This window comes from Zasmidium cellare, assembly GCF_010093935.1.
Source record: "Zasmidium cellare ATCC 36951 unplaced genomic scaffold M409scaffold_2, whole genome shotgun sequence".
Lineage (NCBI taxonomy): Eukaryota > Fungi > Ascomycota > Dothideomycetes > Mycosphaerellales > Mycosphaerellaceae > Zasmidium > Zasmidium cellare.
Genome location: NW_022986946.1, coordinates 528580 through 549556, shown reverse-complemented (window position 1 = coordinate 549556; position 20977 = coordinate 528580). Strand labels below are relative to the sequence as shown.

The 20977-nt window shown below is 53.3% G+C and overlaps 9 protein-coding genes across 9 annotated transcripts; 7 read left to right on the top strand and 2 right to left on the bottom strand.

Annotated features, from left to right (window-relative positions):
* Positions 1–65: 65 nt before the first annotated feature.
* On the top strand, positions 66–2018 carry M409DRAFT_62499 (uncharacterized protein; the record flags this gene model as incomplete). The annotated part of the gene is made up of 7 exons (XM_033815199.1): positions 66–164; positions 222–335; positions 388–666; positions 716–763; positions 817–1003; positions 1060–1738; positions 1799–2018. 7 exons carry the CDS (start codon positions 66–68, stop codon positions 2016–2018), a joined length of 1626 nt encoding a protein of 541 aa, XP_033673705.1.
* Positions 2019–2180: 162 nt separating this feature from the next.
* M409DRAFT_16774 (uncharacterized protein) lies at positions 2181–4151 on the bottom strand (the record flags this gene model as incomplete). Its single annotated transcript, XM_033803763.1, has 1 exon — positions 2181–4151. The coding sequence occupies one exon, from the start codon at positions 4149–4151 to the stop codon at positions 2181–2183; it is 1971 nt and encodes a 656-aa protein (XP_033673704.1).
* Positions 4152–5305: 1154 nt separating this feature from the next.
* M409DRAFT_49342 (uncharacterized protein) lies at positions 5306–5924 on the top strand (the record flags this gene model as incomplete). Its single annotated transcript, XM_033811214.1, has 2 exons — positions 5306–5501; positions 5632–5924. 2 exons carry the CDS (start codon positions 5306–5308, stop codon positions 5922–5924), a joined length of 489 nt encoding a protein of 162 aa, XP_033673703.1.
* A 534-nt stretch (positions 5925–6458) lies between these two features.
* On the top strand, positions 6459–7962 carry M409DRAFT_62498 (uncharacterized protein; the record flags this gene model as incomplete). The annotated part of the gene is made up of 2 exons (XM_033815198.1): positions 6459–7090; positions 7140–7962. The coding sequence occupies 2 exons, from the start codon at positions 6459–6461 to the stop codon at positions 7960–7962; spliced, it is 1455 nt and encodes a 484-aa protein (XP_033673702.1).
* Positions 7963–8048: 86 nt separating this feature from the next.
* Positions 8049–9081, bottom strand: M409DRAFT_16772 (uncharacterized protein; the record flags this gene model as incomplete). Its single annotated transcript, XM_033803762.1, has 3 exons — positions 8049–8424; positions 8472–8814; positions 8874–9081. The coding sequence occupies 3 exons, from the start codon at positions 9079–9081 to the stop codon at positions 8049–8051; spliced, it is 927 nt and encodes a 308-aa protein (XP_033673701.1).
* A 1344-nt stretch (positions 9082–10425) lies between these two features.
* On the top strand, positions 10426–11703 carry M409DRAFT_62497 (glycoside hydrolase family 64 protein; the record flags this gene model as incomplete). The annotated part of the gene is made up of 1 exon (XM_033815197.1): positions 10426–11703. One exon carries the CDS (start codon positions 10426–10428, stop codon positions 11701–11703), a length of 1278 nt encoding a protein of 425 aa, XP_033673700.1.
* Positions 11704–12680: 977 nt separating this feature from the next.
* On the top strand, positions 12681–13647 carry M409DRAFT_62496 (uncharacterized protein; the record flags this gene model as incomplete). The annotated part of the gene is made up of 3 exons (XM_033815196.1): positions 12681–12738; positions 12791–13556; positions 13605–13647. 3 exons carry the CDS (start codon positions 12681–12683, stop codon positions 13645–13647), a joined length of 867 nt encoding a protein of 288 aa, XP_033673699.1.
* Positions 13648–14435: 788 nt separating this feature from the next.
* On the top strand, positions 14436–17129 carry M409DRAFT_49337 (carbohydrate-binding module family 1 protein; the record flags this gene model as incomplete). The annotated part of the gene is made up of 1 exon (XM_033811213.1): positions 14436–17129. The coding sequence occupies one exon, from the start codon at positions 14436–14438 to the stop codon at positions 17127–17129; it is 2694 nt and encodes an 897-aa protein (XP_033673698.1).
* Positions 17130–18905: 1776 nt separating this feature from the next.
* On the top strand, positions 18906–20180 carry M409DRAFT_49336 (uncharacterized protein; the record flags this gene model as incomplete). The annotated part of the gene is made up of 2 exons (XM_033811212.1): positions 18906–18962; positions 19011–20180. 2 exons carry the CDS (start codon positions 18906–18908, stop codon positions 20178–20180), a joined length of 1227 nt encoding a protein of 408 aa, XP_033673697.1.
* Positions 20181–20977: the final 797 nt, after the last annotated feature.

The window sequence follows — 20977 nt, the reverse complement described above, 5'->3', positions numbered from 1 at the left end:
GGGACGTAAATACTGAAGCTTCGCCCAGACGAGCTTTGTCTTCCAGGAGCTTTTGTTCGATTACCATGGCTTCACTCGGCTTACATTATCCCCAGTCCATTGGTGCTCTCGGCCAGCTTGCTATAGTGTGTGGGTTGGTTGCTGTGGCATGGCTTCTCTATAGTGTAAGTCTTTTCTCAATTTCCTCATGTGTCGAATATGCTCGCTAAAGCAAGTCCTAGCTATCAACCCAAACAGACATCTCCAAAATCAAGGGCATATACGAAATCCCAAATGCCTGGCCGATCGTTGGGCATCTCCTCCAGCTTGGAGAGGATCATGCCACCGTTTGCGAAGTAGAAAACCCCAGTACCACCCGTGGCCGTGTACATGCTAAAGACTATCCAGAAATGGTGGCGGCAACACAAACACTCCGTCTTCCAAATCCGTCTCGGCAACACCAGAGCCGTCGTCGTCAACAACTTCGAGGATTGCAAGAAGATGCTCGTGGGGCGGCAGTCAGCTGTCATCGATCGTCCGAAGCTGTATACTTTCCACGGAGTGATTTCTTCGACGCAGGGGTTTACAATTGGGTCTTCGCCGTGGGATGATAGTTGCAAGAACAAACGAAAAGCCGCGGGGACCACACTTGGAAGGCCGGCTATGAAAGGCTACTATCCCATGTTTGTAAGTTCCGCTTGACAAGGCTAGGAAGCAGTGCATTTAACTAGTACAGGACCTTGAGACGTATTGTGTCGTGCGAGATCTCGCCAAAGATAGCAAGGTAAGCATGAGTGGATGTGTTCCATGGTCTAACAATTGACGAACTTCGATCAGGGTGGAACGGAATACCTCAACATCAGACCCTACCTTCAGCGCTATGCCCTGAACACGACTCTCACCCTCTGCTATGGCATCCGGATGGACAGCGTTTGGGACGACATGCTGAGAGAAGTCCTCGAAGTCGGCAGCGCCATCAGCTTGCTACGAAGTGCCTCCGAGAACTATCAAGACTACATTCCAAGTGAACAACATCCTCTACTCACATGCTCATTCCAACAGCTAACACCACATCACCAGTCCTCCGCTACCTGCCCAACAACGAAAAAACCCAACGAAGCAAATCCCTCCGCGACCGCCGCGACAAATACCTCAACGAACTCCTCGACAAAGTCCGCGAAATGATCCAGCACAACACCGACAAACCCTGCGTCTCCGCCGCGATCCTCAAAGACGAAGAGACGAAACTGAGCGGTGTCGAAGTCTCCTCTATCTGCCTCTCGCTCGTCTCAGGAGGCTTCGAAACCATACCAGGAACTTTGACCAGCTGCATCGGCTCGTTGTCCACCAAGGAAGGGCAAGTCTTCCAAGACCGCGCGTACGACGACATCAAACGCCACTACCCCAACATCGAAGACGCCTGGACGAAATCCCTCGAGGTCGAGGAAGTTCCCTACGTCAACGCCATTGTCAAGGAGGCCGGGAGGTACTATACCGTTTCCGCCATGAGCTTGCCCCGAAAGGCGTACACGGACATCGAATGGGAGGGCTCGACGATCCCCAAGGGAACGATGATTTTGATCAACGCGCAGGCGGGGAATCATGAAGTGGAGCATTTTGGTCCTGACGCCGCGACGTTCAATCCGGAGAGGTGGTTGGAGTCGACGGAGCCGGCGAGGGAGGTTCCTTCGACGGGTTTGCAGCACCTTTCGTTTGGAGCTGGGAGTCGGGCTTGCTCGGGGCAGTATATTGCGAGCCGGTGAGAAACTCTCCCCTGTTGAAGGGTTTGTAGATGGTACTGTACTAACCTTTTTCGCAGCCTCCTATATACAGCTCTCATCCGGTTGATCTGCAGCTACAAGATTGTCGCCAGTGAGGAGGAGCCGCCCAATACGGACTACGTGGACTATAATCAGTTCAAGTCTGCTCTGGTTGCCATTCCGCGAGACTTCAAGGTGAAGTTGATTCCGAGGGAGCCGGAGACTCTGGACAAGTGTCTGAACTTGGCTAGTGAGCGGACGAAAGACGCTTATGCATAGGCAAAAAGGACAACGAAGTCTTCGTGACATGTAGCGGAGAACACACTCGCAGCAGATATTCCGCAGACTACGTAGACTGTCAACAGAAAAGCTGGTCTTTACTATCATCGTCGCCGGCCATTGCTCATCTGCATCGATATCCCTCACATCACTCTTCCCCAGCTACCAAACAGACTTCTCCACCGCACGAATCTTGAAGCGATGAGGATTGTACGGTTCTTGCGAAGAAGACGTCGGTGGCTTCTGGGGTCTGAACCGTCTCGGGTTTAGCATAGAGACCGAACGGGCAACGTTAGTATTTCCCACTGCTCGTGATACAGAGTCGTCTGGATACACATCGTCAATCTCATCTTCCTCGCAGTCAACGACAGTCGCATGTCCAACCATAGAGGTGGTCGTGTGGCCATGGGATTTCTCATACTGGTCTCCAAGAGGACCGTTCGCATTGTTTTCGGATAGCCGTGCAGATGCAAAGATAGAATCACCAAGTGTGGCCTGGTCCGACCGAGCCTGTTCGATGCCCACTCTCGATGACGTGCTCTGAGAAGCTCGCTGAACAGCCTCGCCTTGCTCTGCAGCCCAGACACCGTCCTCGTGTTCTGAGCAGTCACTTTCACTTCGTCCTTTACCCAAGATGAAGTCTCTCCAGAGTGCTTCATCATCGCGAACTTGATCGTCAGGCTCAAGCCTCTGATCATCAGCTTGCTGTGGTGGCACTGTTGCTGGCAGAACATCTGCGATAGCAGGTCGCCCATTGGATGTGTCATGGGATGCGTGGTCTTGGACTTGATCCTCAAGGCGACGTGGGCGAGGATTTGCTGATCCTGTTCGAAACGCGTGTTCCCTGTCACTGGCCTCATGACTGCTCCGGACCGGCCAGGCGCTCGCAACAGACTCAGTCACATGTTCACTTGATGACCTCAGAGCCGCAATCGAAGTCTTTCCCATCTGAGGTGGCTCTGGGATACGCATAGCACGCCGCCATCGTCGCTCATCCTCTTCCGGATCGACATCGGTCGATGGCGTTCCCTTCATGGGCTCAGGTTGCAAGATCGCCGGGTCGAATGCTTCCACATCGTGCGCGACACTTTGGGCCTCCGGGTCACGAATGTCATGTGATAGACAGCTCTGCATTGCCACTAAAGCGCCTTGATCTGGAGCGTCGCTAACGCACTGGATGTCGTCTCGCATAGCCATGCCTTGATGTGTTGTTGCAAAAGTAGGAGCGATTGAGTTCGTTGGCGATGCAAAGTCGTCTACAGATTGGATCACCGACCAAGCTTGGCCGTACTCAGATCCGCTGGCCAGTGTCCTCGCCGATCCAATCACTCCCAGATATTGGCCATTCGCATCAATCTCAAATCCATCATCATCCACGCCCAGCAACATCGACTCTTCAGACAAAGGACCAAACTCGGTGGAAGGCTGGCGCATACTGGTATTTGCTAGCGGTACAGCGGGATGAGAGACTTGACTCTGACTGACAAAAGCATCAGTCCCGACCTTGACTTGAATCTCGTCGTCAGCAAGTGCTCCGCTCATCATGGGTTCGAACGGAGGAAGTCTGTGCTCGAAAAGAGGCGTGATCGATCTTCGACGGGCAGGTTTGGGCCTGTGACTTCCACACGTCGATTTGCTGATTTTGCGTCGTTTGCCCACTCGATCTTTGTCGCTCGGCGTTGGGAACTTTATGCGAGCAGGACGTGAAGCCGCCAGACCCAACCAATCACTGCGAGCAAGGAGTCGTTTGCGGTTGGCAAGCAGCAGCCTCTCCTCATCAGTCACATTTGGATTGAGCCGGGAGGACTTGGCGGGCATCGGTGGCAGCGCCATCCTTGACGTATGTGAGGGTCCTCGTGAATGCGATGGTGCGTGATCGGCCTCCCTTCTGCACGAACGCGATGCCTTCGAGCTCGTCGGGTGATGTCGAATATTTGCAGATTGAGATGAGGCCATTGTAGGCCGGTGCTGTCGCGAAGCAAGAGCATCGACCGAGTTCCCAGGCCAGTCCAAATGCTCGTCCTGCTGGTGCTGTGCCGCTCGGGCTCTGGCAAAATGCTCCTTCTGTTTCTGTACCACGGAGTTGTATTTGCCTTTGGTGAAGCGGCGTCGTGTACCGCCGGTCCAGTCCATGATGCTGTGTAGGTCAGTTGTGGTATCACGTTTCTGACCAGGTGACGTTGAAAGAAGACTCAGGCACGTGCGCGGGACTGCGCTCGCGCCTTCCCTCCCTACAGCAGCCTTGCCGTCAAAGCGACTGTGATACTATCAGCAAGGACAAACAAACTCGGTAAAGAAAGGGCGCGGTCCTAATGGCTCGTACGAGCTGTGAACGGCAGTATGAAGGACGATATTTCCCAATGTCTGGCAATTCGTAGCGCTGCTCGCTCGCCCCAAGCTCGAAAAGATCGACCTGCCTTTGAACTACGCATTCGCACATGCTGTGGCAAGGGTATGGATCTACCGCGTTGGCGTCTCCCCATAGGGCTCACTGGGGTCTTTGCTTTTCAGAATCTGCTGTCGGTACCAGCTGCTCCATGAGACGCCTTCTCTCCCTCCACGGCTGATTCGAGAAGCTGTTGCATGTGGTAATGCCACGACTGGACTCGGATGAGCTGAATACGCAACGCAATATATCGACCAGCGGCTGAGAATGTCGGTTACCTGCAGAGCTCATCGATCTCACTACTGCGGCGCCTCTGGGGTTCATGAGCAGCGTGGATGCCTGCTTTGTTATCGTGCTCGATGCATATTTTCGCGGCCGTGGGCGTGGAGTGTGGAATGGGTGATGGGAGTCGGCATTCCTGGAGCACAGCATGATGATACGCCGTATGGCCTTGCTGTTGCTATGACGATACGAACGGCCCCCACTTTTCGCATGGAGCCGAGGACATCAGCTTGTCCCATCGAGACACCAAGCTGACAAACAGAACCTTACAATTGGATTGAAAGACGGCTTGTTCCTGAAGATCAGGATGAATTCAACGAGGCAACGATACGTCATGGAACCCACGGTGCGGCTATGTGTTCATGTTGTCGAGAACAGGCATAGTTCGGACCGCATTAGGCACCGAGGCGAGCATGTGATTGGCAGTGCCTCCTGCCTGCCAGGCACCGGAAAATTTCCTCTGATCCTTCGATCCTCTTCCCCTTAGGGACAGACCGAGTGTTAGAATATAGAAGACAGCAGTCACGCGCTCAGGTAGGGAGGGATACTCATCATCTCGACACTTCTTTACCCCTTTACATTTTGACAGCGAGCAACAACATCAGTCATTACAATCAAGATGCAGTTCTCTCTTTTCGCACTCGGAGCTCTTGCAACTGCTGCGACATGCTCTCCTCTTGCAATGCCAGAGGCGTTCTTGACCTCTCTGGAGTCTCGCGCCGCCAACAATTGCACCCAATACTGCTCTGTCTCTGCCGGCTGCGCAAGTACTACCTGCGAGTACTCAGATCATTTAATGCTAATCTTGGGAACAGGTGTGCACTGTTCGACCTTCTGACTGCACCGCCCTTTACACAGTGCAGGATTCTGATACCTGCCTGTCGATCGCAAAGTCCTTCAACAATTTTACTGTTTCTCAGCTATTTTTATGGAATCCGGATGTAGGCCAGAGCTGCACAGGCCTCCAGGCATACGTTCCTATCTGCATCAACACTCCGTGGTACCACTACACGCCGCCAGTTCAGCCAGCTTTCGGCACCCATTACACCCCTGACCAGACCCCTGTTCCAATCATGCCAAACATCATTTCCAGCTGCCAGGACTTCGAGCTCGTTGCACCAGGTACGCCCGTCGAGGATCTGGCCACGGAGAATGATTTCCCTGTGGAAGACTTTGCCAAATGGAATGGCAACAGCTCATCTCCCTGGGCTGCCTATTGGTCTTGCGTCAAGGCTTAAAGGTGACGGATGAACATGGGAACGACGAATCACAAGGACAGAGCGGTTGTATACCGCGAAGACACTCATTTACGGACTGAAGAATTGGAGCATTTGTCACCTCTTTGCATCAGTGGGAGTCAGAAAGTAGCATTTGCAGGCGCATGATCACCCACGATCACACAGAGCATTGGATCAATAGAGTAGAACATAATTGATAGAGTTGAAGACAGCCATGCAAGGATTAAAACTCACATACCCGGGTCTCTCGATACCATGCAAGCTTAATCTATTTCAAATAGGCCGCCTCTATCTGTCTTCTTGTCCAATCAGGAGGCAAGAATGGTCACTATCGCTCACTGACGTCGACTAAACTCTATTTCCCAGAGCTCTGTAGGATCGGAGTTGGAACGACCCAGATCGCTTGGTATTCCCGCCTGCTGATAGGCGGTATGGTCTGTGTGTCCTTTGACGTGTTATCATTCCCGCGTCGACGTCGCTTCAAGAGAATACTCAATCCTCACATCCAAGCAACAACCAAGCAACACAAGGAAAATGGGAGACGCTGGAAATATAGTAGAACCAAATACTTCCAAGGACAACTTCAAGAGCGCAACGGACCTCATAGCCGAACCTTTGACCCTACCATGTGGCCTGAGACTCCCCAACCGACTGGTGAAATGTCCCATGCAAGAGACGCTCGCCGAGCCACCCAACTTCGACCCCCCAATCCACAAGTTCAAGAACCTCTACAAGAAATGGTCACAGGCTCAATACGGCCTCCTCATCACCGGCCAAGTCCAAGTCGACATCCGCTTCTTCTCGATCGCCGGTGACGTCTGCACGCACCCGGACAGTACGTCGCCTGAGATCATGGCCAAGTGGAAGGAATGGGCGAGCATCGCGCAGGCAGATGGAACGCCGTGTATCGTGCAGTTGGCGCATCCTGGTCGAATGAGTCCGGCTGGGGCTGGGAATCGACCTAAGGAGATGCAGGCGTTGTGTCCCAGTAGTGTGCCTGTAAAGTTGGGAGATACTTGGTTGGATAAATTGGCTTTGGATACGTTGTTGGGGACGCCGAAGGAGATGACGTTGGAGGATATTGATCAGACTGTTGAGAATTTTGTCCGAGGGGCGGTCATGGCGAGGGATGCTGGGTTTGCTGGGAGTCAGTTGCATGGCGCACAGTAAGTTCGACCACTTTCTGTCATTTCAAACCCGACTGATGGAGAGTAGCGGCTTCTTACTTTCACAGTTCCTCTCACCACACACGAACCGCAGAACAGACGACTACGGCGGCACCCCAGAGAAGAGAATGACTCTCCTCAAGCGCCTCGTCCGCGAAATCAGAGCTCGCTGTCCACCTCCCTATTGCCTCTCGGTCAAGCTCAACAGCGGCGATTACATGGGCACCGAAGGCCTGCAACAACAAGAGGCCCTCGAGCAAGTCCGCTGGCTCGTGACCTGCGGCATGATCGACTTTGTCGAAATCTCAGGCGGCAACGCCGAGCAGAAGACTTCGAAACTGCACAACTCCTTTCCCACCAAGACGATCAGCCAAGCACCGAAGATGCTAGAGAGTACGCGGATTCGAGAGGGGTTCTTCACGGAGTTCGCGGAGAAGATCCAGGCTATGAAGTCTCCTATTCCGATTCAGCTGTCAGGAGGTTTCCGTTCGCGGACGGGAATGGCCGATGCGATTGACTCGGGTGTGTGTGATTTGATCGGGCTTGGACGAGCTGCGGTATTGGAGCCAGAACTTCCTCGTAAGGTTCTGTTGAATGCGGACTTTGACGATGACCATGCACTTGGAATGTCACACAAGGTTCGAGGACAATGGTTCGCCAACATGATTCCTGCCAAGGTCGTTGGTGGCAGCCTGCCGATCGAGTTCTTCTATTACAATATGAGGAGGCTCGGCAGTGGGCTCGTGAGTGACCCAAACGCTAGCATTCCTTTCGTGTTCTTCAACAATATCTGGGAGGGGTTGAGGTCCTCGATATTGGCAGCGTTGCAGCGATTGACATTGGCTAGGGCGGCGACGACAGGTCAGACATAGACACCAATCTCAAGAAACACGGTCAATAGATTTGTTTTTTTTTTTAAAAAAAAAAGGATCAACTCAACTCTTTCGACTTTTTGTGTTCACTTCTGTCCACTCCAAAACCTTTCAAACGTCTCTTTCTGCGTCTCCGGCGTGAAATCAAACAAATCGTTGTCCAACTTGCCCTCCTCGACACCATCCGCAACTCCATACCCGCTCGCTGGAAGAGTCCGTATCGACCAGAACATCTCCCCTGCCTCGTCTCCCTGCTGCCTCGCCTGCTCTTGCAGCTTCAGGGCTTCTGCTCGGTCTCGATACTCGACGGAATATTTCATGCCACGAGCCTCTTCGAGGTCTGCAACAAGCTCTCCGTAAGGCTTTGAGCCACCTTGCGCTCGGATGGTTCGACGGTTGGGAAAGGCACCGCCGTCCGCTTTGAAAGGGATGAGGAGAGAATCGACGGTATATCTCGCGATGCTGCGACCTGATCAGTTTGCGTCCTCTGAGAGCGATATGAATCATACTCCGGGATACTCGTCGACCCAATCCTCTTCGAGGAATCTCCAAAAACTACCGCCGATTTCTTCTCATGGTCCCAGCCAAACATCAACGTCCACTCGGTGAAGATGCCAGTAATGAAAATCGTATACTTGAAATTTGGATTCTCCTGTGCGGTGGCGTGACACTGCGCCCGTGTTGCTTGTTTGTCGCGAAAGTATCTCATGTTCGCGATCTCGGGCTGGTCGATATCGCTGTTCCATTCTCCAGGGTAGAAGTGTGTGACGCCGGCCGCGCTGGCTGCTTGGATCATTGCCGGCTGGAGACGGAGGAGAGGGTTGCCCACCAAGGACATCACGACGTCGAAGCCTGATCAACGGTCGAGAATTTAGCCGCGTGCCTTGCTTGATTGTAAGTCCTTTCATTACCTTTGTAAGGAGCCGAATCCAGGAAGGATCCTAGCACTATTTCGACCCCTTGAGCTTTGGCATCACTAAACTTCTCGGCGTGGTTCTGATCTCGAGCAAGAACGGCGACTCGTTTGAACGAAGACTTTTGCTTGATGAATTGCTCCAATAATGGTCTTCCCCAGGCTCCTCCAGCTCCAACCAGGAGAACACTGAGTGTGCCGGGCATGTTGAGGCGAGATGTGTCGGACGAGGCGGTGGATTGATTCAAATGCTCTTGTCGGCTTTGCGAATATTAACAACCTCGAGGTCATGTATATCTAGTGCAAGACTTCTTGGCGAGCATCAGTTTGCTGTGTCATCATTGAAGGCCGTTGTCCGTTTCAGGCAATTCTGGAAAGGGGCTTGGTGTGAGGATCCAGAATGCTGCAGTTTGCTGACGTTAGCAAGTCTTCATAGAATGAGATAGTAATCAGAGAAGTATCTGATGCCTGGGCCCGCAGTAACCTGAAGATGTACTTGTCCTCCATCTGTCCACATTAAGCTCTACTGTATCCGGCACGGTGATCCTGCGTGTCAAGGAACGAAGCTCATTGTTTCTGTTCGAAGAACTCGTGATGCTTGTTATATCGACCTTCAGATTCAGCCATCGTCGCTCGCACCAGACTTACGATCAACCCCAGGCCTTTCATGCAAGGGCAACAAGACATGCTTTCGGCTCAGCTTCTTCCCACGCATCAACCTCGACATTACCTGACCTCGACGTGATCCCCAGCTCATCGCGCAAAATTTCCAGAACAAGCACCAGTCTGTCGCAAGATCTCAGGGGGTACACTCGGGTCACCCCTCCAACCAAGCTCGATGAACTCATCGAGGCGTTTGCTTAGAGATGTCTTGCTCGCAAGTCTATTCATCTTCCAGATGGGTTCGGCTTCACTCGTCATACACGGTTGGCCATTCCCAGTCGCTGTATTCTTGGAACGCTGTCCGTTTTTTAAATCTGTTTGCATTCGACTGTGAAGGTTGCGGTGCTGGTCCAGAAGATAAGCAACCTGCTGTGAATCAATTGAACGGATCTCGCCATATAGGACGTGTCGGAATCGAGCCTTGAGCGAAACGATGACGGTAGAGACATGCTGTGCCTGCCTTTGCCCAAGCTGAATACCATCAACATTCTTACCTCCCGTGTCTACGGCTGAGCGTTCATGCAGCGAGCCTCACTCTTGAGAAAAGGCGGCACGGCTCATGCATGTCGTTTCGGTCTTGATTGACGTCACGCGAGTGCATCTGCTCAACTCGCATTGCACCCTTCAGATTTCCTGTAACATTGGAGGGAATCGAGCTCCGGTGAGAGCGAACCATGGTAATAAAGCATGAGGTGTAAGAGAGGTGAACAGATGAAGTCGTGGAACATTCACTTGGCGGTCAGTTTCTCGACGTCATCCGGCCGAGATTTCAGATGACCGGGATTCGTGCCCAGTGACCAGGTTCTCGGACATTGGTCATCAACATTCGCTCTTTCTACACTTCGAAACAGTGCTGTTGAGTGAAAACAGCACACATTTCTTAGAGGATGCCGGATTCCCTCCAGATCGCTCTCAAGAACGACAGCGACTCTGACCAACTCCACGCTTACGTGACCGGCATTGCCATCCAGAGAGATGGCCAGCGATGCCTACTCAAGTCTAATGGCAGAGATCTCTATTTCCCACAACAGGTCAAAGATATAGGGACACCGTTGGCGGAAGACTGCGCGATCCCACTCGGTGCTCCAGGAAATACCGTTACAGTCACCATCCCTCAGATTGCCGGCGGCAGAATATGGATCGCCGAGGGCCATCTTACATTCCTTCTCAATCCGGGTCCTGCCTTGGTCGAGCCGTCGGTGCTGAATCCAAGTGATCCGAATGCGAGTGTCAATTTCGGGTTCGCAGAGTTCACGTTGAACGATGCTCAACTCTATGCCAACATCAGTTACGTGGATTTCGTGCCGAGGATACCGATTGCCATTACGTTGCAACAGAACTCGGGGGAGATCCAGCATGTGGCAGGAATGGCACCGGACGGAATCGATCGTATGGCAGAGGCGCTGGCTGAGCAAACGAAGAAGGATGGGCGACCTTGGGAGAGCTTAGTCGTGAGGAGAGACGGAAGGGTTGTGAGAGTGTTGAACGCCACGCACGGAGGAGCTGTTGGGGCAAATTTTGATGGATATTATGAGCCGCATGTTGAGGATGTCTGGAGGAAGTATCAGTCCGGGGCGAAGTTGAAGATCGATACGCAGGCGGGTGATGGCATTCTTGAAGGGCAGGTTGGAAAGAACGGGAAGCTGAAGATTGGAGATGAAGAATTCGACAAGCCCAACACCGCGGACATCCTGGGGTGCAACAGCGGTCCCTTCACAACTGGACCATCACCTACGAGGAACGCCATCATCCCACGGTTAGCAGCTGCATTCGTGAGGTCGGCTTGCCTCCAATGCGAAGACCATCCCAGCGATCCACATACCTTCTACTGCCAGGAGCCGACCAACCACTATGCTCGGCTTGTGCATCAACACAACATCGACGGCAAAGGATATGCATTCGCTTACGATGATGTTCAGCCTTCGCATGGTGATGACCAGTCGGGCAAGGTGAATGCTGGGGACCCTGTGCTCTTTACCGTGACTGTAGGAGGCAAGAACGCCGCCGCCGACCACGGCGGGGCTGCGATGCCTCATCCACAGGGCAAGCAGCCATACGTTCGAGGGCCGCCGCCGCCTCCTCCTCAACAGGACAATGCTGGTGGAGAGCAGAAGCACGGGCTGAGAGGGAAGATTCGAGGATTTGCAGAGAGTATAATGCGTTGAGTGACGGCGCAAGAACGTACCTGGGGCTACGACTACGATGAGACCACATGAAATAGAAGCGGCTTTTTCCTCTGCACATAGAATTTGGTGAACTGGAGTCAAGACATGAAGTCGGTTTGGACGGCAGCGCAAAGCTTGGAGAGAAGATCATCGCGAGCTTTCCTCCGGTAGTCCAGACATAGAATTTACCGGAATCGTTCAAACTTGGTTGTTCGCCGGTCGTTGTCACCACATATCATGAGCACTTTGACGGCGATCTCAGTGTCCTTGCAATGGTCACGTAGGCCGCTGTAGATGCCGCAGAAAAGGCAGATGGTCAAGCGTCGGCATTGTCGTGGTTGTCAGGGTCCTGCGTGCCGCTATTGTGCTGTAGTGTTTTAGTTGGAGGGGCAGACCGATTGGCTTGAGTAGAGCCGAATGGATGCCGTTGCCATTGAACAGCGTGTAGAGTGCGGGAAACAATGCTGAATGTTGATGCCCGCCGTGGCGAGATAGTTCGTGGAAGAGGTTGATTGTGGTGCCGTTAGCCATCCATGTTTGTTGCGAAGGTCAAGAAAAGAGGCTGCTGTCACGTGCAGACTATGACATAATAAATGAATGATGCGCTAAAACAATTAGTGGGATTTGATGAGCCCAAACGGTCGGCGTGCATGAAGTTGATCATCAGCACATGCGAGTACTCTCCAGCCGGTCTGCATCCAGCCGCCCGTCATCATCATTCACCACGCCTCCTCACCCCGACCGATCTCTTCGACACACCATCGTACAGCAGCAATTCGACACGCGCCTCTACCATACACCGCTCCACCTTCACCGGCGGCGCCACACCCACCGCACTGCACTTGGAGCTCTTGTAGGAGCGGTACCTGCGTCAAACAAGTCTGGTGACATCGCCGGAGCTTGCACGTGAAAAGCAACCACCGCCCACATAACTGCGCCCACACTGCTCCATCTTCCACCCTCCAAACATACACACCATGGCTCATACAGCTGCTGCCACGACTTCACCATCCTCTGTGCCTAAGAGGCCAAAGGGTAAGACATCGTAGCATTCAAGCTGCATCTTCAAGTGGCTCACACATCGCAGGTATCCTGAAGAACAATGGCTCCTACCAGCAGACCTCCCCCGACGCACGCATAAGTCCAACGTCCGAGAACGCTGGCAGTCTTCCTGGCAATGCCGGACTACCGGAGCCTGCTGTGCCTGCCGAGCGACCTGGCATGCCTCCACGGGAGCTTTCGGAGAAGGAAATTACCCAAATGAATACAGAACTCAATGCAGGGAACGGAAACCGCCGGAATAGCAGCAATGTTCGTGGAAGTCTAAGTCGGCGTCAATCAGAACAGGGCAGCGGACCCGCGCCGGCTACGAACGGTGACCATGACGAGGGCAGCATGAGATTGAAGTGGGACGAGGCCAATCTGTATTTGAACGAGGGACAGATGGGCGGCAAGATGAAGATTGACGAGCCCAAGACACCATACGCGAGGAACTATGACCCAGCGGAGGATGAAGAGGAGATCGCCAACATCAACGCAGAGGAACTCAATGTGGACGAGCTGGACATGAGCAAGGCCAAGCCGCGTGGTCGCAAGGCTTCTGGGTCGCGTGCTAGGGATAACGAGATCCCTGGTTTGGAGTTGGGCGAGCCCGAGATGGATCCACTGAGCAGGCACGACAGCGATGGTGAGCGTAAAGTCCAGGTCGACAGCGAGTTCAAGGACCAAGACGGCAAGCGCCATGGCGAGGAAGCTGAAGAAGACATGACACTGGCCGAGCGTGAGAAGCACAAGAAGTTTGAGGAGATGCGCAAGAAGCACTACGAGATGAAGAACATCAAGGACTTGCTCGGGTCAGTATATGCCCTGTCCACTCTTGTCATTCGCTAATCTCTTCATAGCCATCCTGAGCAACTGGACATCGATGAAGATGATGACAAGTGATGATTGACGAATGTACAAAGAACGAGGCGTTGTTGAATGTTATGGCACGATTGTTCCCAGCAAAGCATTTGAGGCGTTCGGCAGCATGACCTGGCGTACGAGATCCCAGCCGCCTAACACCCCAGGGATGGCATTACGAGGACACGGAGGATGACCTTTTCGGCTCGCAACGAGCGTATTACAATTGCAAATGTAGCTCTACGGCAGTCTGCTCGAAACAGATGATAATCCATGAATCGAGCCTACAAACCCGCGCTTTGTCCGATCCACAAGCACCAATGAGCGAACAACTATACCCACTGACACTCCATTCGACGGAGAATCTAGCAAAGCAATATATCTCAGTCTGGCTGATGTCGCAGGAATTCGGTACTGTTGTCTCGAAGAGCGGCACGCGAGGTCTCGGCGTGGCTGCACGCTCCAGCAGTTCATCAATCTGCGGCATGTCACCCAAGCTTCTCCTACTTTCTTCGATACATAAGCTTACAATGTTGTACAGGATGGCGGCAAAGTTCTGAGTACCAGAGGAACGGCCATATTGCATTGCAATCTATACGAGATCGTACCCATATTCCCAAGAGCGAGATCGCGGTGGCCAACCAGCAAACGACGAAATATAATACATAGATGTCTCTTTCGCAAAGGACATTTTGCTTTCTGGTGAGTACCCTTCTTCCGTGCAGTGCTGTTTTCTGCGTTCTTTTGCTCTTGACGGGCGTCCTTTCGTTTGAGTTGACCTCAAGTCGTTCTTTTCGCAAACCTCCTGGAGAGGTTCATTCTGCTTCACGATGAAGTTCTCACGCATTGCTGCTTTACTTGCCTTAGCGACCGCCGCCACAGCTCAGACTTTCGCCAAATTCACGGATGAGAGTGGCATCCAGTTCTGGCAAGCTACCGTCGACACAGGCGTTGGCGAAGGTAGCTCACAATGGGGCATGGCGCTTCCTGGCGCTGATCAGAGTGTCGGGTCGGACGAGTACATCGGTCGCTTTGCTGTCACGAATCCAGAGAGCGGGACTTGGTTCGGTATCAGCCATACCAGTGGCATGACTAACTCGCTCATCCTCCTTACCTGGGTCAACGAAGGCGAAGTCATGACTTCCTTCCGCTACGCCGATGGATACGTCTCACCTGATGTCTACACTGGAAACGCGACGCTCTCCGTCATTAACTCGAACGTCAACGACACGCACTACTCTCTGACCTACCGCTGCAAGGACTGCTGGAGGTGGGAGCAGGACGGCGTTTCCAGTGCACAACTCCCAGCCACGACTTCGAACGCTGCTCAACTTATCGGGTGGGCGCAGGCTACTCAGGCGCCTACCAATCCTGATGAGGAGGATTCGGGACTTCAGCAGCATGCTACGGAGGGGATATTTGCAGCTACGGTTGGGTCTGCTCGGAATACGGCGTATACTGAGTGGACGGCTTTGGCGACCGCAACGGCGAGTGTGCCTTTTCCAGCAGGCAATAGTACGGCTACTGCAGGTGTCACGGGTACTGGTACAGGCTCAGCTGTTTCGGCGACGGCGACTTCGACAGCGGCGGCCTGTGCTTCGAACAGCACCATCACCGCCCAAACATGGGACTACATCGTGGTTGGTGCTGGCGCAGGCGGTATCCCCCTCGCAGACAAGCTATCTGCCTCAGGCGCCAGCGTCTTGCTCCTCGAAAAAGGCCCTCCATCCTCCGGTCGCTGGGGTGGAAGCATGAAACCAAGCTGGCTTGACAACACAAATCTCACCCGCTTCGACGTACCCGGCTTAGACAACGAAATCTGGCAAGACTCCGAAGGCATCGCATGCACAGACGTCGGCGTCATGGCAGGCTGTGTGCTCGGCGGCGGCACAGCTGTCAATGCTGGACTGTGGTGGAAGGCCAACCCAACCGATTTCGACTACAACTTCCCCGAAGGTTGGAAGGCATCGGATATGGCGCCCGCGATCGAGAGGACGTTTGAGAGGATCCCGTTCACGGAATGTCCGTCGACGGATGATGTGATTTACAAGCCGCAGGGGTATGAAGTTGTTGCTGGGGCTTTGGCCGCGAATGGGTGGAAGAATGTCACGGCGGATGATGTGCCTGCTGAGAAGAACTTTACGTTTTCGAGGCCGAATCATATGTTCAGTCATGGGGAGCGAGGAGGGCCGATGGCGACGTATCTTGTCAGTGCCTCTGAGAGGAGCAACTTCAAGCTGGCGATGAACACCGCCGTGAACCGTGTTGTTCGAGACGGAAGCCATATCACAGGCGTCGAAGTCGAAGCTTTCCTCGAAGGCGGACTCTGTGGAACGATTAACGTCACGCCAGACACGGGCAAAGTCATCCTCAGCGCCGGGGCCTTTGGATCACCCAAGATCCTCATGCGCTCAGGCATCGGTCCCCAAGACCAGCTGGAGATCGTCCAAAGCGGCGAAAGCAGCAAGATGATCAACAGCTCGCAATGGATCAACCTCCCTGTCGGCCACAACCTCGATGACCACACCAATACCGATATCGTGATCACGCATCCGAATGTGTCGTTTTACGACTTCTACGCCGCTTACGATTCACCCATCGCTGGGGACAAGAATCTGTATCTCGACAGTCGCAGCGGGATCCTCGCACAGTCCGCTCCTAACCTCGCTGCTGTCTTCTGGCAGGAGATCGAAGGCGCTGATGGTATCACTCGTCAGCTTCAATACACGGCTCGTGTCGAAAGCAGCCACGACATCGACAGCGAGAAAGCCATGTCCATCTCTCAATACCTCGGTCGAGGATCTGTTGGTCGCGGTCGTGCGACCATCACCAAAGGCTTGAACATGGTCGTTTCGGAAGTTCCCTACCTTCAAGATGAAAACGACGTCGCAGCCGTCGCAGCAGGCATTGAATCGTTGAAGAAAGCCCTTGCTGCCGATCCTTCCATCCAGATCGTCTACCCTCCCTCGAACCAGACGACAGATGCTTTCCTTTCGTCATACCCGCTCACCACGTCCTCAAGATCTGCAAACCACTGGATTGGAACTTGTAAGATGGGTTTGGACTCCGGGCTCGAGAACAACGGGACAGCGGTCGTGGATACCAACACGCAAGTCTACGAGACCGACAACCTCTTCGTCGTCGATGCCTCCGTCTTTCCTGGTATGGTGTCGACGAACCCTAGCGCCTTGATCGTCGCCGTGGCAGAGCATGCTTCGGAGAAGATTCTGGGATTGAGCAATACTGGGAAGCAGACTGGCAGTGGCGTGAAGGCTTCTGCGAGTGGTCTGCCAATTGTGCCTGGCAATGGTACTACCGTAGGACCTACTGGAACAGCGACTGGCTCTGCATATCCCACTGCTTCGTCTGGGGCTTCCAGCGCTTCTGGAGAGGCGGATGAGTATGACCAGTGCGGCGGCCTTGGATTCACTGGTCCCACGAAGTGTACAAGCGGGTTGGTTTGCAAGAAGGTCAACCCCTACTATGCGCAGTGCGTTGAGCCGACTGTGGAGCATGTCCTTTAGAAAAGCCTCGTGCTATGACTCCCTCGATGTATTGATTAGTTAGATTCATGTACTGTACCTGTAGATGAACACAACTACTCGTGCAAGCGATCACCATCACGGTATCGTCGTCTCCTCGCGTCGTGAAACCTCACCTCGCATGTCGTCAACGTCAGAGTCTAGAGCGAGCACACTTCCTCCTACCCTAGACATGCTGTGCACCCACCAAGAAATCACCAACTCCACACAATCCCTGCCAGACTGTGAGCAAGCCCCTGGACCGCCTTCTTCACGCTCTCCCACTCCCTCTTTCTTCAAGCGCGGTATGCGCGATGGCTATTCCTGGAGGATTTTCCCACTCATCAGGAACTGCACGCGATAGAGGCTGAGCGTGAGCCGACCCATTCCACGCATGAACGTCTGACATTACAATCTCCCGTCTCGTCTCGTCGTCGGAGAATTTCGCGTTCGTGCGACGAGATAGCTCTCTCGCCCGTCCCCCAGATTGCTCCACTGCGAGACCACCTCACACGACAGCGCCGGTCGCATGTCGGTGGATGCGGCTTTCCGCCGTGAAGAGGAATGTAGAGCCGGACGGTTTGGTGAATTGATTGTTAGTACCGAAGAGATAGCAAGGTGGTTGAAATTCACTTTGGTGGCTTGAGCTTGGAACGCACAGATCTCTTTCTGGCGGGAGCCTTTTCCCCTCTTTCTCACCAGCCCACCCTCTTCCTCCTCCACTTTCATCCACTAACTCAGCATGACATTTCTTTCTTTGGAATGATGAGGTGGTTGTTGGTTGGAGGCGCAATGGATCGTCACGCGCACTTCGTGCCATCTGCGTTCAATGCGGTCTTATGCTACCCGGTTTCACTCACTCACTCACAGTAAGCAGCCATTGCGGCATTCTCCTTTTGGCAGCACGACTCTTCTTTCTCACAGTTACTCCCAAAACTCCCCACATCGGCTGTTCTCGGGAGGTGGGAAGTGGATATGGCTATCCACGATAGCTGCTGTGCTATCACTTACTACACGTGGTAAGCGGTTCGACCAACAAGCTCGCCTTTTTCCCTTTCCCTCAACCTTGTCTAGAGTCGGAGTTCAGAGTCAGAGTATATATTGGAGACGGCCCGCCGATTTACCTGCAGCAGCACCATCCCACGCTGCAAGTCACACTCGCCTCGCTCAGCATCCACTACGACAAGCGACAACCACGCTCCCGCCCGTCTCGACACTGGCTTGCACTGGGTGAGGGGAAGCATCACACGCTCACTGGTCCGCAAGGCACACATCCCACGCTCGGCCCTGCAGCTCGTTACCTCGCCCCGGATTGTCCCCAGCCCACACCTGCAGCACCACGACGCCTCCGACCCCGACCCTGACGACTGTCCTCGCAGAGCTCCATCCACGCCATCATCCTCAATTCGAACTTGGCCCAAGGCTAACGCCGGCTTGTCGCTGTGACGTTGTTCGTCAACCCGACTTAAGCGCCACCAGGAAATCTACATCCACCCGCTGTACCTACATTCTCTCGTGTCGTCAGGTGTCATCTGCCCTCCTCTTCTTGTCTCACCGTCTAGCAGCAAAGAAAGCTTCCTTTTGCTGCGACAACTTCGGCTCTTTGCTACGCACAAGACGATGAACTTTCAGGCGGCGATTGTCCACGAGTATCCTCTACCTGTTGAGCCAGTCAACCGTTGAAACATAAAAAGAATCGAAAAGCCCTACATACTCTGTCAATTGACATTTTAATTCCGGAAGCTGTGACTACTCCTCTCCAGCACTGTCACCAAAATCATGGGTCAGCCTATAGCGGAGTCTAGCACGCTGCTCAATGCGCAGATTGGCTTTCTGGTATGTAAAGTGCAGTTCATTTAGTGGAGTCTACTAACTTGTGAATAGAGAACCCATCTCGCATTGATACACATCCCGTCCGCGGCCTACCCCTTATTCGTCCAGCCCATACTCAACCTCCTGCTGAACAATGGCCAAATCGATGAGGATGGCAATATCATTGAGCCCAGAAGATCATGGCAATACTGGCATCCTTTCGTCAATGTGTCGATCACACCTAACGAATGCTCGATCGTCTGCCCACGCGAACAAGCCGAGACACTCTTTGCTCCTCTTATTGAAGGGCTCAGCCCAGCGCTCAGGAAGGCCGTATCGATCACCAAAGAAGACTATTCGGTGATAATGATTGGAGGCGAAGGATTGGAAGCTGGACAGCGAGTCTTGGATTTGACAAGTCCCTTGGCCATGGCTGGTATTCCAATATTCTTCATCACGAGCTACTACTCCGACTTCATCCTGGTCCCTTTCAGCTCAAGACCGAAAGTCATTCACGCCCTGGAAGAGCGAGGTTTCGTATTCGAAGCGACAGACGCGGATGGTGAATCTGGCCAGATGACCAACCCGCAATCACCTCTCACCAACCCACATACCCGGCAAGGTTCCACCTCATCCTCCTCAGACTCCTTCCCAATCGCCCAGACCCCGCCACCGACCACCGTCCCCGAACTCCAAACAAAAACCTTCAAGACCCTCTCCGTGAACAACATCCTCCCCACCGTCGACCCCTCGATTCAACTCATCACCTGCGCCGGCATAAAACAATCCACCCCCTCCGCCTCAACAACCAACTTCACCGAAGGCAAACTCCACCTCGGCCTCGCCAAATGCCTCACCGCCAAACCACCCCCGACCTTCTTCTCCATGACCCTCACAGACTCCGAATCCGCCTCGCTGACCCTCGAAAAACACCTCCTCTCCCACTTCCCCAACGACGGCGAGGACGTCTTACTGGGGACAGAATCCCCCGAACAGATCCCCATCACGCTGGACCTGAAAACCCTACCGCTCGAAAGCACGGGAATTGTCTGTGGCGTCAGCAGTCGATTGACGGATGGGATGAGGGGCAGGATCGGCAGGGAGATGTTCAATATGAGTTATCTGAGCACGAGCCGCGCAGGGCATGTCATCGTTTATGAGGATGAGTTGGAGGATGCTATTGAGGCTTTGAGTGTGGCGGTGGGTATGAATGGGGTGGGTGGTCCTGTTGAGGGGCGATGATGGGGAAAGGGGTTTGCATGGCATGATTGATGGGAATGGGAAAATTGGGGCTTCGGTTGGGTTTTGCATCTGGCATTTGGCTTTTGGAGCGGTTTTGCATACTTTCGGTTTGGTTTTGCATTGGACGAGGTTACGCCCGTCGTCGGGGTTCATACTGCTCCATAAGGTAGCACAGCGCCTCGCAAAAACGTCTTGCTCCCTACTCACGGACGCGGTCGTTGTTCAGCTACCGATGACTTTCCTGAACTTGGCCGATTCTCCACGATTTGCCTATTTCTATATCAATATACCTATCTCAGGGCTGTCCACTGCTCTGTGAGACGTGCTCTAGGCAGAGGATTTTCTCACCCCCCCCCCTCCCCCAATTTCCCTAAGCCTGTTAGCCGGGTCGCTCTCCTTGTTGTCTCGAAACCCGGTGCAAGTGCCCGTCTTTTGAGAATCTAGTCTTCTATTTGGTAGGCTAGCCGTAGGTAGTAGCCCCCCTATTTTTTTGGACTCGCACAGAGTTTGAGATAGACATAACGTAGCTCCCCCTATCTGAAGATCTTAACCTGTGCTGCAGTCTTTCTATAGTATCTAATAGGAGCAAGCTAATACGCGTAAAATCTTAAACAACAGGACGTTAAATTAGCTCAACTTAATCAATTCCTAGAAGTATGGCCTGCTCTGTGCTGACTTACGTATCTTAAGGCTGTTTGCTAGCCTTTAACACGTGTGGAGCAATCTAACCACTCCATCTGCCTCACATGTCTTCTACCAATATTAGAGGTCTGAAGTCATCGTTGACTCCAGAGACA